Source organism: Castor canadensis, chromosome 6, assembly GCF_047511655.1.
Source record: "Castor canadensis chromosome 6, mCasCan1.hap1v2, whole genome shotgun sequence".
Classification (NCBI taxonomy): domain Eukaryota; kingdom Metazoa; phylum Chordata; class Mammalia; order Rodentia; family Castoridae; genus Castor; species Castor canadensis.
In genome coordinates, this window is record NC_133391.1 from 146965203 (window position 1) to 146978919 (window position 13717).

The 13717-nt window shown below is 39.7% G+C and overlaps 1 protein-coding gene across 1 annotated transcript in view; it reads left to right on the forward strand.

Annotated features, from left to right (window-relative positions):
- The first annotated feature begins 1832 nt into the window (after positions 1 to 1832).
- Agxt2 (alanine--glyoxylate aminotransferase 2) overlaps positions 1833 to 13717 on the forward strand; it is a 43795-nt gene continuing 31910 nt past the window's right edge. The window contains exons 1-3 of the mRNA XM_020170474.2: positions 1833 to 1993; positions 9228 to 9316; positions 11435 to 11619. Of these exons, the coding sequence (XP_020026063.1) occupies positions 1906 to 1993; positions 9228 to 9316; positions 11435 to 11619 (362 nt within the window). The 5' untranslated portion in view covers positions 1833 to 1905. The remainder of the gene's footprint in view (positions 1994 to 9227; positions 9317 to 11434; positions 11620 to 13717) is intronic.

Genomic DNA, 13717 nt, shown 5'->3' on the forward strand with positions numbered 1-13717 from the left:
GTGTATTTACATACATTTTAAAATGCATTTGGGCTAGGAATGTAGCTCAGTGGTAGAGTGTTTGCCTAGCATATTCTGAGGCCTTAAGTTAGCACTCCAGCACTGCAAATAATGATAATGATAATAATAATAATAATATACATCTCATAAAAATTCATTCATTCCAAATAAAACACATTATATAAGAATACATTCTAAGCTCACCTTGCCCGCATCTTCCCAAGCCGTCTGGGCATGGGTGACTGGCAGCCCGGGGGTCCGGGGGCCCTCCTGGTTTCTCTGTTTAACATGAAGTAGAAATGCTCTGTGCTGGCTGGAGGTCAAAGTTTTGCCTCTTCTTGGTGGTTTTGCCTGCAAGGTGTGTCTCCAGTGTCTCTCCAAGATTTCACTATAGGAGGCTCGCTTTCTGCTTCCTCCCTCTAGCCACCATCTTGGGTGGGGGGGAGAGGAAGGGGGTGGAGTGGGTGTTAAGGGAGGGGGTGGGGGCAGGGGGGAGAAATGACCCAAGCCTTGTATGCACATATGAATAATAAAACAATAAAAAAAATTTTAAAAGATTCAAGCCAGCCCCAGGCAAATAGTTCACAAGACCCTATCTCAAAAAACCAAACACAAAAAAGAACTGGTGGAGTGGCTCAAACTGTAACAGCATCTGCACAGCAAGCTTTAGACCCCAGTGCCACAAAAAAAAAAAGATTAAAAAATTCCTAACCCCCAGCCAAATCTACTAAATTAAATACTACATTGATTTATGCACCTTAAAATGCATAAATAAAACTGGAACATCGAAATAGTTGAAATACACAGTAGCATTTAATCTGATTTCACTTTAAAATCATCTGAACTTTTTAAATACTGATGTATAGGCTCTACTCCAAGAGATTCTGACTTTTTGGGTCTGGCATTAATTTTTTTTGTCTTATTTTTGTTTTTCTGAAAGTTTCCAGTTCTAATGTGCAAACAAGAGCAGCAAAGCTTCAAGCAAGACCATGTCTTAAATTTTTTAAAAAGTAGAAAATTCTCAAACTAAATAAATGAAAGATTATCCAAAGGAAAAAAAAAAGAATACATTCTAGCACAAGAGTATAAGCTCACTAAGTGGTTGGCCTATGGGAACTGAAGTTAAAAAGAAGCAGAGTGATGAATGAGGATTTTCTTTTCCTCTGGCACTAGGCTTTTAACTCAGGGCTTCATGCTTGCTAGGCAGGCGCTATACCACTTGAGCCATTCCATCAGCCCACGAATGAGAATTTTAAAAATTAAAAATACTATAATAATAAAGCACACTAACCCTCAGTTCTCAACTCCTTGCCCCATTCAAGTAGTAAAAGGGCTCTAGAGAACTTACCTGGTTATTCAACTCCCCCTTTTCCTTTCCCATTGTCCCCTTCTCATCTCTAAAGCCTCAAACCAATTTCTTTATTCTCTCACTTTATGCAGATCCTCCTTTTTCTTGACATCCTGGTTTCTCATTCTTTGATCCCTTCAAACATATACTGAGCTTTCTCCCACCCCCATCACCATCCTCTGCAGAGAGAAACGTACCCTGGTGGAATACAAAACTAGTCCAAGTAACCTTTGCTTTGTCTACCTGTCTCCCGCTTCCCCTCCCCTGCCAGTTCTTCCTCTCTCTTCCCTCCCTTTCATTCCTTTTCCTCACTGGCAAGCTCTCTTTCTCCACCCCCTTACCATCCAGTTCTCCTCCTACCCCCTAAGGCACTGTTGTAAGCAATGGCAGGCTCTGGTGATTGCCTGAGGCCATTGGGAGTCACCAATCCAGGATTCCCTTTCTAGAGACTCCTCCCCTTCTTAATCTCAAAGTCCAGCTGATCAGTGAGCAGTTGGGGCCCATTTCTCACTCACCAGCTTCCACAGGAGTTCATAGTTGTATTCTACCTGGGAGAGATGACTCTAGCCTGGAGACATTTATTGAGAGCCTTGTACCTTGAGACCTCCTCTCTCAGGATCCCCAAGACTTGCTCTTTTCTGAACTGTGAGTAGAAAGCAGGGATCTGTGGGTCATCAAGAGGGGATTATCTAAATTTTAGAGAGTGTCATCTGGGATTTGGGAATTTTAAACTGGGATTGGGTTTTAGAGACGTGCAAGAACATAGCAAATGTTTCACTCTGTCTGATCCAATGTCCCCTTTTCACAGCTAATATTTTATAATGCCTTTGTTGTTCTGAAATGAAATCCATGGATAACAAAACCTGACTATACACAATAAGCTCCTTTGCAATATAAAGAAGAAATCAAAGGAAAACAATTCAAAATATGTTTTGTTATGTATTGTTAAATTCAATACATAAATGCCCAGCAATTACTATTTTCAAAGACATAAAGTATTTTCACAATTTCTACTACAACCATAGGAGATGGTATCACCACACCCCCATTACTGACAAGGAGACTCAGTGATATTCAGTGATTTGCCTAGAGTTATCCAAGCCAGGCCTAGACCCCAGACCCCCCCTGTCCACTCAGACTTTCCTCTCTCTGCAGCAGGAACTGGAAATGTGAGGAGACCTGGGGCAGTCAGACATCGGTAGCTTTATAAATTAGGTCCTAAGTGCTGGTGACTTTCACATGGATCTTGCTTCCCTGGAATTCTACCTCCTCCTCACCAATTTCCTTACCACAAACACAAATTTAAGCAGTTATCCACCTACATGTTTGTGTGCCATAGTGGGATTTTGTGTTCCACAGGCTGTTCACAGATATAGGTGATTTCTATTCCCTATTGATATCAATTTGTCTTAATCTTCTTCTATCTTTTCTTTTTTTCTCCTTCATTCCTTTCCTATTTGTCACTCACTCCCTGCTTCCATTCAAATGCAATGTTGTGAAATTTAATGCATGCCTGATGCTTTAAGCACACTATTTCCTTTCATCTTTGGTCAAGCTTGCAAGATGAGGAAAAAAAAGAACAAAGAATAATTAAGAAATGTAGTCAAAGACAGAAACATATGAGTGACAACTTGTGATTCAAAGCCAGGTCTGTCTGAATCCAACTCAGAGTTTCCGTCACCCTGTTATAATCTTGTTAGGGTTTCTCTTTTCAGTTGGGATTTTTGGTTATTTTTTGTTTTGGGTGCAGATTTTTTACTTGTTTTTTTCTTTTGTTTTGTTTTTCCACAACATTACTTAGTTCCATGTTCTCAAAAGGAGCTATGATTATATCCAGTCTTGAGCCTGGTAAGGAGGAAACTATGCTGAAAGTGCCAGTTTTTGACAAAGCAGGAGAAAACGCCTTCTGGGTTGCCTCTTCTCCTTCCAAACCCAAACTCCATGATGGCAAAGTTGGCCATGTGTGATAACAGCTAGATCTTGATGCCTAGACATTTTTTTTTAGCTTTTTCAATTTATAATTTTAATTTTAAGACAATAACTACACATATTTATGGAGTACAGTGTGATAATTTGATACATACATACATGTATAGTGATACAATCAAGATAATTAGCATTTCCATCTCCATGTCAGTTTTTGCATTTGGAGACTATGACGTCCTCTCTTTTAATTCTTCATAAAGTGTCTAATAGACTATTGTAACTTCTAGTAACCTTAGTGTGCTGTGGGACACTAGAATTATTTCTTCCTCTCTGACTATATTTTGGTACCTTTTATCCAGCCTCCTTCCATTCTTCTTCCTCCCTACCTTCCAAGCTCTCAACAATCACTGTGCTTTTGTTTTCTCCTTTTATTAAGTTTTTTCTATTGTTGTGCTGGAGGTACACTGTGACATTTACAAAAGTTCTTACTATATATCAAATATATCATAGTTGAATTCACCCCCTCCATCATTCTCCATTATCTCCTTTTCCCTCATTCCTGGAATAGTTTCAACAGGTCTCATTTTTTCATTTTCATACATGCATACTTGAGGGTTTTTTCATATGCCAATTGCTGCATAAAGGTCTTATTCAACTCATTGGGAACTTCTGAAAGTAGTTTTAACAAGGAAACTACATAGAAGAAGTAATATTGTACACCCATGTCACATGAACATGAATGTCACATTCGTCGCCTGGCTTTTCAAAAACATTTCAGACATTTATGTCTACTTGTTTATCTAACATATATCCTGCCTCATTTGCAGATTTCACGCAGTTTGGGCCAAGTGCAGTCAAAAAATAATAATAATAAAAATAAAAACAAACCATGCATGGTGGCTCATCTGTAATCCTAGCTGCTTGGGAGTGGGAAATCAAGAGGATCAAGGCCAGTCTGGGCAAAAAGTTCACAAGATCCCATCTCAACCAATGGCTGGGCACATTGGTGTGCCTCTGTCACACCAGCACTTAGAGAAGTACAAATAGGAAGACAGCAGTGCAGGTCAACTGGACATAAAACAAGACCCTATCTCAAAAATAACCAACACAAAAGGGGTTGACTGAGTGGCTTATGTGGTAGACCCTACCTAACAAGTGTGAAGTTCTTAGTTCAACCCCCAGTACTGCCCAGAAAAGAAAAAAAAGAAATTTCAAAGTGAAAAATTTAAATTCCCACCCACATATCACACAGTTCAGGTGACGAGAAGTTCTCCACTGATTAGTCCCGTGTGATCATCAGTTGTGTTTAAATCGTTGTGTGATCTGCTGTGTTCTTGTTCTTATTTTTTGGGATGGTCTGCCTCCCAAAAAACAAATGGTGCCCAAAAAGCAAGGTAAATCTTAATGTGATTAATTTAAGTGGTAAAGATTTGTGTTGAAAGGCAACATGTCATTAGCAAAAGCTGGACAGTGTTATAAGGAAAATTAATCTAGCATCTGCAGTACAGTACTGAACTCTATGCATCTTGAGCATGCAGTCTTCTCTCAGTGGTGGTCTTCTCGAAAACATATACCTGCAGATGCCCAGGGTCTACTCTGTGTGTGTGTGTGTGTGTGTGTGTGTGTACCTTCTGCAGTTTGCTCATCAAACAAATACTCATTGAATACATTCCTCTTGAGCACCTGGTATGAACAAAATACGCATTCAAAGTACGTGAGCATCTATTACACACCAGTATTGCAAAGAAAGACAAAGGTCATCCTTGTGTATTTCAGAGGTGAGACAGGCAAAAACAGATCAATAAAGAAATATGTTTTCTTTAAAAAGTTCAGTAAGCCAGAGGCAGTGGCTCATACCCATAATCTCATCTACTTGAGGAAGAGATAGGAAGATCTGGCCCTAGATAAAAGTAGTAGAGCCTGTCTGAAAAATAACTAAAGCAAAAGGGCTGGGGGCATGGCTTAAGAGCAAAAGTGCTTGCCTAGCAGGTGCCCCAGTACCTCAAAAAAGAAAATAGTAGAAATACAAACTATGATGTCCCCACTCCAGAGGAACTAATACAGAAACCTTAAAACGACAGGTTAACATGAGCAGGGGATCAGGAAACAATGTAAAGATCAGTTAGAGATGAATCAATATGGGTCATAACACATGGGTACAAGAAAACAATAGTAGGAATCTCTCTGCATAGCTATCCTTAACTCAACTAGCAAAAATGCTTTGCCTTCCTTATTATGCTTATGTCTTTTCTTCAACAAAATCAGTGCTAAGGACAGAACGAGACCTGCCTGGGACTGAGGGGGGAAGGGGGGAAGGAAGGGAGGGAGGAAAGGGAGGGAGGGGGGAAGGGTGGAGAAATGACCCAAACAATGTATGCACATGTGAATAAATGAACAACAACAACAAAAGAACAGATCAAGGAAAAGGAAAGAAACATAAAAATGAGGGTAGGGTCTGGGGTAGATAGGGAGACCAGCATGTTTTAAATGTTGTCAGATAGGTAAAATTAAATAAGTCACATCCTATAATACCCATGTGATTACTGTAAGGTATTGGCATATGTAAACTATTCAGCCTTGTCTATGTTGATACATACAACCACTTTGGGTTGAAGATATATACAAAGTTGTAGAAGTAATTCATTTTCAGTATCAACAGTAGAAAAAAAAATCTTAGTGGTGGCTTCTTTCTTATAATTGCCTAAGGTTGTAAAATGTATGCCATGTCCAGGCAGGTGAAGAATGTTATACAATGTGCCATTTTCCTAGCACATGTACTCCTTCTCAAAAAGAAGAGATGTGCAAGAGAGAACATGAATGGTAAATTATGCCCATTTCCAACTAAGATTTTTGCCAACACTTCAAAGACTTTTCTAAGAAGAAATTCAAATTAGCCTGAAAGGGAGCCCCTCACCCTTCCATCTACATCCCAAGTTGACCTCAGAGAAGACCACTCTGAAAAGAGCCTAAAGGAAGATCCACCAGCCCTAGAATCAGGCAGAGCTCTTACTGTGAGCAACAGCAACTGCCCCTATTTTACTTATGCAAATGGCAGGTGTTAAAAGTTTATGGAGGATGGGAGGAAAGGAGAGAGACTGAAATAATCCATAGGAAGTGGGCAGGATTGGGCATGAAGTGAGACCAATGAAGGCCAGGCAGGAGTAGCCATAACTTCTTGGAAGGAAATGTCCTAATGTCTTCACTGGTGGGAAGAAGGCCCCTGGTATTAATTATCCTTTTGCTCAGAGTACACACAATTGGGCAGAGAAATAGGGGTGTTATAGATCTTGTCAGAGATTGAATGATACAGAGCAGCAACAAATATCTTCTGGAACCACAGAACAGTTTAGAAAGTGAAATGGATTTGCCCTTCAGTCTGACAGCTGGCAGCTATATTGCAGAGGTCGCTGATGAGAAAAACCTCCTCCTATAACCAACCCCTGTCCCCACACTACCAGACCTCTACACAGCTTCTTCAAGTCTCCCTTAGGAGATGCTGTTTCAATCTGTCACAACTTTGGCTTTGAGGTGGATGGATGATAAACTCTTATTACCTTCATTGGTTATCCCAAATGAGTACCAACATGGCATGTTTTTAAGTTACTAAATGTTCACTATTAGCTGAACAGCATCAAACACTATCTTATCTTTAAAAAAAAGTTACCTACAATGTTATACAGAAATAAGACATAATTAACATTTGAATGAAACACTGTGTGAATGTGCATTTTCAAGTATTTTACAATTTTTTTACTTTAGGGGGTGAAGAGTCCTTGATAAATACTCCTCAGTTGAAAACTGATGATAGATGTTAGAAAAACCTTTATCATTACAAAAAAAAAAAAATTTCCCTGAAAAATTCCAAAAATTCACAAAAATTGATTTCTCTCACTTACCTTGACCAATAGTTTCCCCCCTTTTAATATTATGATTCAGGGGAAAGCAAAGATTAAGTGATTTATCTGCTGTGGAACCCTTTGAGAATCAGGCAGCTGGGCAGTTCAACCCATTTTCCTACTTGGCACTTATTATATATAAGTGGTATTGTTCTCCAAATAGAATTCCATTTTTAATGTCTTGAATTGTCCATGTGAAATGAAGTGAAAATGGGTGAACTGGATGAAAATCAGTAGCTGTCATTTGTGTTTAGTTTTAAAAGGCAGTATCAGATCAGTTAAAACAATAAAAAGAAACATTAAAATGCCAATTCAGAAAGAGACACAGAATTTAGCATCATTAGCCCAAACTAATGTTTCCCCTCCATTATTTGCTTATCTGTTGGTTGAACGAGTGAATGAATGTGACAGGTGGGTGGATGAATACATGGATGGATGGGTTGATGGATGGACCTGCCTTGACTGTTTAAAATTCAGGGTTTGGGGCTGGGATGTGGCTCAGTGGTAGAATGCTTACCTGATGCACCTGAGGTCCTGGGTTCGATTCCTAGCACCACAAAAATAAAAATCAAGGTTTTATTTTCAAGTTTTTCTCTCCAACTCTTTTCCCCTCAGCCTACTCTGGTAATTGCCATAGACTTAGAGTCAAGAGAACTTACAGCTTCCTTAATGGGCAACTGCAATTTTACAAATAGGAAAATGAGACTGATGGAGTAAAGGGGTTTTGAATCCTCAGAAATAATAAAAAAAAATCCATCTCAAAAGAATAGCTAATGCAGAGGGGCACAATGAAAAGCTTTTCAAAAAGTGAAATTCTCAGAAAACTTCAACTATCTTTTTTTGTTATTTCTATGCATGGATGGCCAAAGGCCACTTGCTTTTAAAGTAAGAAAAAATTAATGACATTAGTGATTATTTAGAGCAGAAAATTGAATGGAAATTCTCTGAAAGAAAATATACTCAGAGTTGTTACTTTCCAGCTTCATTTAAAAGCACAGTTGTTCATTGAGTTTCTCAGGACTGTCACTTCATAGACACACAAATTACCATTTTATCCATGCATTCAAACCTTCATGCTGAATAAGAGGCATCACTTCCTCAGCTCTTTCCACCTGCAAAATTTCTTGATATTGACCTTGAAGCTTCAAAATTAGGAGCATTCTTTTCCGAGAGTGCTTATTAGAGCTCTAGATACCTCTTTCATTTCTGATATTCCCTGATTTCTCTTTTCCCATCCCATTACAACAGAGTGGTCAAAGTCTATGTTGGTAATGAGTGACTAAAAAGAATACTAGACTGGGAGTCCAAAACTTGGAGTTTCATTCTTGTTCTGTAGCTAACTAGCTTGGTGAGCTTAACCAAATCAATTTATCATTCTAGGCATATCTATTAAATGAGCATTTTGACATCCTTCCCCCCAAATCTAAAATCTCTCCCAACTCCAAATATTTAACGATTCTTCCGGTTCAGCTTATCTCCTTTTGGCATGGTCTTATGTTGACAACCTTTTCTTTTTTTGGGAGGCAGTGGGGGTGGAATATCTTCCAGATCTGTTTGCAGGTATCAGTACAGTACATTGCCTAACACCTGACCTTCCTTGTTCCCTACAAAATAGTCAACAGCCATTTATTGAGAGCCAATCAGGTACCAGACTGGACTACACACTGGGATTCATGCACTGGGTGGCCCAGATCCTATTAAGCACTTCTATTAAAGTATACAAACTCCTGCTACATACTGTGTTGGCAGAAATTTTGCTGACTGGAGAGAGAATCATAGTCAACGTGGGCGAGGGCAACAAGCAGCAAGACTTCCCCAAAATCCTCCACATCTCTCTGAACTCCATTCAAGAGGACATATCTTTGTTTTGTCTCTACCTGAAAATCCATTATTGAAATACCTCAGCTTTTAAATCCAAACTAAAGCCTGATTTAAGTGATTTTTTTAAACTAAGAAACAAAATTGCCCAAGGATCTTGATTCAAGTAACTATAGGTAATTGTCACAAAATGACCTATGTCATGTTTAGCTGAGAATTCTAACTTGCTTCACTTTCAGTATGTGCTTCCTGGACACCTGTATCCAAACTCTCTCTTCATACCAAACCCAGCATGCCACCATGTGACATCTTGCCTGAAAGATATCAGGTAAGACATAGGACTCCAGGGAAACTCAAAGAGTTAGTTGCCCTGAAGGAGTCCCAGTTATTTCATTAAGGACTCACAGATGGCCTTGTTTGTCACCAAGTCGTCCCATCCTAGATATTCTGTCCTTAAAGTCATTGGGAACTCCTGAAACCCTCTTACAACATTTACTGCCTGTTGCCCTACAGCTGATGAATGGATCATGAAATTACGGTATATATACACAGTGGAGTATTACTCAGCTGTAAGGAATAATGACATGGGGTTTGAAGGTAAATGGATGCAATTGGAAGACATCATGTTAAGTGAAGTAAGCCAGGCTCAGAAACACAAAGACCACATGTTTTCTCTCATACATGGAAAATAGATCCAAAAGATAAATATATGCACAAAAGCAAGCATGATCATGTACAAACTCAGATGTAAATCATGTTTGTAACAGTGGAATTTCTCTATGGAACTCAGGGAAAGAGGGAAAGGAAAAGAGAATGCTAGAGCATCAGTAATGTCACATAACGTAAGATGTGAAGGTAGAGGATATAAGGATGTGATGAAAGCTTTGAAAAATGAACACTAGGAGATAAAGGGGTAAGAGAGAATAATGGAAGGGGTTGAATGGACCAAAGTAAAGTACACCCACAGTGGGCATATACTCACCCCTTTGAACATTACTTTAAGTATTAATGAAAATAGGACTGAAAAATAGGTACAGTGAGGGGAGGAACTCATGGGAGGGGGAGAGTGAACTAAGGAGATTAGGGTGACTGTATATGGTAGATGGACTTCATATACTTATATGAAACAGAACTAAGAGATCTCTTGCAATTGCTTTAAGTGAGGCAGGGAGGGGGGTTGAGGGGGAGAGACAATGGGGGCAATGTCACTAATGTACAATAAAGTCTAATTGGAATTGTCACTATGAAATCCCCCCTGTATAATGAATATCTCCTGATAAAAATATTTATATAAAAAAATTGACTACTTATGTGGGAGTTATGAGTGTGCAAGAATCTGAGACAGAGACAGCACAACAAAGAGATTTTCTAGGGAAGTACCTGTATTGCAGGGAAACGCACAATGCAAATGTGATGGTACACTTACTTTTCTTAAATGTTATTTTGATAAACTCACAGAAACCCATAATCTATCTTCCTGAATCTGCCACCAAAATTCATAATTATCTTTTTGTTCTCAAACTAATAATACTTAGGTCATTAGTTTCCCCCTTCACACACACACACACACACACACACACACACACACACAGAAACAGAGTGATTCCTTTAATTCCAACACTTGTAGGTTATAAATTATGAAATCATAATTGTGCAAGAAGGACCTGCAAAGAAAAGAAACATGGGAGAAAGCTTTTATAATTAAGAACATGGCCTGGGGGTGTAGCTTAGTGGTAAAGTACTTGCCTAGCATGCCTGAGGCCCTGGGTTCAATGACCTGCACTATAAAAATCATGCACACTACCAGCATTTAAAACTACAGTAACAAAAATGACATTAATTCAGACATTTCCTTCCAAAGCTTTTTTAATTTTTTCATAGCTAAAATCAGCACAAACTCAAAAATCCCAGCCTCCTTCTTCATATCTGCTTTACAAAGAGACCAAAAAACAACAAATAATAATTTTACTTGCTTAAGAGGAAGAACTTAGCCAGGCATGGTGTACACACTTGTAGTTCCAGCTACTAAGGAAGAAGAAGCAAGAGGATCTCAAGTTTGAGGTCAGTCTGGGCAAAGTTAATAAGACCCTATCTCAAAAACAAATAAAAAGGGCTGGAGGCGTGACTCAAGGGAGCATGACTCAAATAGTAAAGCACTTGCCTAGCATGTGCGAGGCCCTAGGTTCAATCTTCATTACAGGTATGGGCAAGGAGAACTTTAGTTTTTATAAGAAGGATGTGAATATTGTGTAAGATGTGAATATTAGGTGACAAAACCCACTTGTGAGCCCCTATACGCACAGTCCTGTGTTCACTTTGCTAGACAGACTAGGCACAGGTATACTGACCTTGTAGGAACAATGGAGAATGGAGAGGAGAGGGGAGGGAGGGAAAAAAAGGAAGGGGAGGGGAGGGGAAGGAGAGATTTAATCTTGTCTGTCTGTAGTCCCTTACCTACAGCCGTGCCCTGGAGATCCACAAGCAACATCTTTCTCCGATGGTGACGGCATATTTCCAGAAGCCCTTGCTGCTCTACCAGGGACACATGGAGTGGCTATTTGATTCTGAAGGAAACAGATACCTGGATTTTTTTTCTGGGATTGTTACTGTCAGTGTTGGTCACTGCCACCCGTAAGCATCCTTGAAATTCATGGGGGTTTTCACTTCAGAAGAATATATGGAAAGCAATCTTGTTAGTGACTCACAACCCTTGATTCTCCTATCCTGGTTAAAAAAATATATCTATTACAGATTGTGGGTGACATATTCCCACATATTTTCCTGGGTAAGAAGTCTTAACACTGCACTTTGTCTTTTCTTGACAACAGAAGCTTTTGTCATTCTTTTTTTTTTTTATTCATATGTGCATACAAGGCTTGGGTCATTTCTCACCCCTGCCCCCACCGCCTCCCTTACCACCCACTCTGCCCCCTCCCTCTCCCCCACACCCCCTCAATACCCAGCAGAATCTATTTTGCCCTTACTTCTAATTTTGTTGTAGAGAGAGTGTAAGCAATAATAGGAAGGAACAAGGGTTTTTGCTGGTTGAGATAAGCATAGCTATACAGGGCATTGACTCACATTGATTTCCTATGCGTGGGTGTTACCTTCTAGGTTAATTCTTTTTGATCTAACCTTTTCTCTAGTTCCTGGTCCCCTTTTCCTATTGGCCTCAGTTGCTTTAATTTCTCTGTGTTAAGGGCAACAAATGCTATCTAGTTTTTTAGGTGTCTTACCTAACCTCACCCCTCCCTTGTGTGCTCTCACTTTATTATGTGATCAAAGTCCAATCCCCTTGTTGTGTTTGCCCTTGATCTAATGTCCACATATGAGGGAGAACATACGATTTTTGGTCTTTTGGGCCAGGCTAACCACACTCAGAATGATGTTCTCCAATTCCATCCATTTACCAGCGAATGATAACACTTCGTTCTTCTTCATGGCTGCATAAAATTCCATTGTGTATAGATACCACATTTTCTTAATCCATTCGTCAGTGGCGGGGCATCTTGGCTGTTTCCATAACTTGCCTATTGCGGCACTATTCGAATAAAGTAATCTTAAACTGGCAGAGGCCGCTATGGGAAGGAGACTAGGAAGTAGTGAGAGGTCTGGCAGAGATGAACCAACGTGGGTTGCAATATACAAGTACATAGAAGCAAAACTAGGAATCTCTCTGTATAGGTATCTTTATCTCAAACTTGCAAAAGCATTGTGTCTTTCTTATTATCTCCTGTGTTTTCTCCTCAACAAAATTGGAGAAGAGGGTGGAACAGGTTCTGCCAGACAGCAAGGCTCGGGGGAGGATGAATGGGGAGGTGGCCCAAACAATGTATACAAATGTAAGTAAACGTAAAAATGACAAAATAAAAGGCAGAAAAAAAAAAAAACTAGGAGCTGCTGAACATCAACCTTTGGTTCCTTGTAATATCATAGATGAGGCTTACTTGAGGAAGGGAACTAAAATGGGATGTGAGTACCATTCAAGGCCCCAGAGAACATTCAAAATAAATTTCACATGCATTTTAAAGCACAGTACGGTGTGGGGGGGGAAGGATTTTTAAAAAGCCCAGTACAAATGTGCATGAAAGAAGTAGAGAAAATGGAGTTCAGATCAATTTTAAACCCTCTTGTCCCAACAACACTGACATTGTCCCTGAGAGATGACCCTCCCACTGACTTTCATGACCTTTGTCCTTCTGATCTCTGTCTCCTCCCTAACTGTGGTGTCCCCAGCTCTCTCCTTAGTTCTCTGCTTTTCTCTCTTTAGGTCTTTTCCTCCCTTATTATTTCTTGCCACAGAATTGCCATCCACCCACACATACATCAGTATCACCACCATCTTCCTATCCCTGCTATTTAGTTACTACATTTTCTACTATCTCATCCAATTTGGTATCTTCAGACTTAGTCCCTCACCAAATTACAATAATAAGTCTACTATAGTCAGAGTGGGTATCAAGATGCCCCATATTTTCCATTACCAGCTAGAACACCTCCCACCCCATGATATTACACCAGCATCTCAAATTCAGTAAGACTAAACCCATCATCTCCACAAAATTATTTCAAGTTGCACAGGTGAACCACCTTCACTGTGAAGGAGCTGGGAAGCTAGACAGAAGCTATATTTCTTAGCCCAGTGTCCCAAGCAAGAATAATGAAGTTGGCTTTGACTCTTCCCTGCTTCCATTACCTTCAGTCAACCTGAAGCCACAGACTGTTTTCT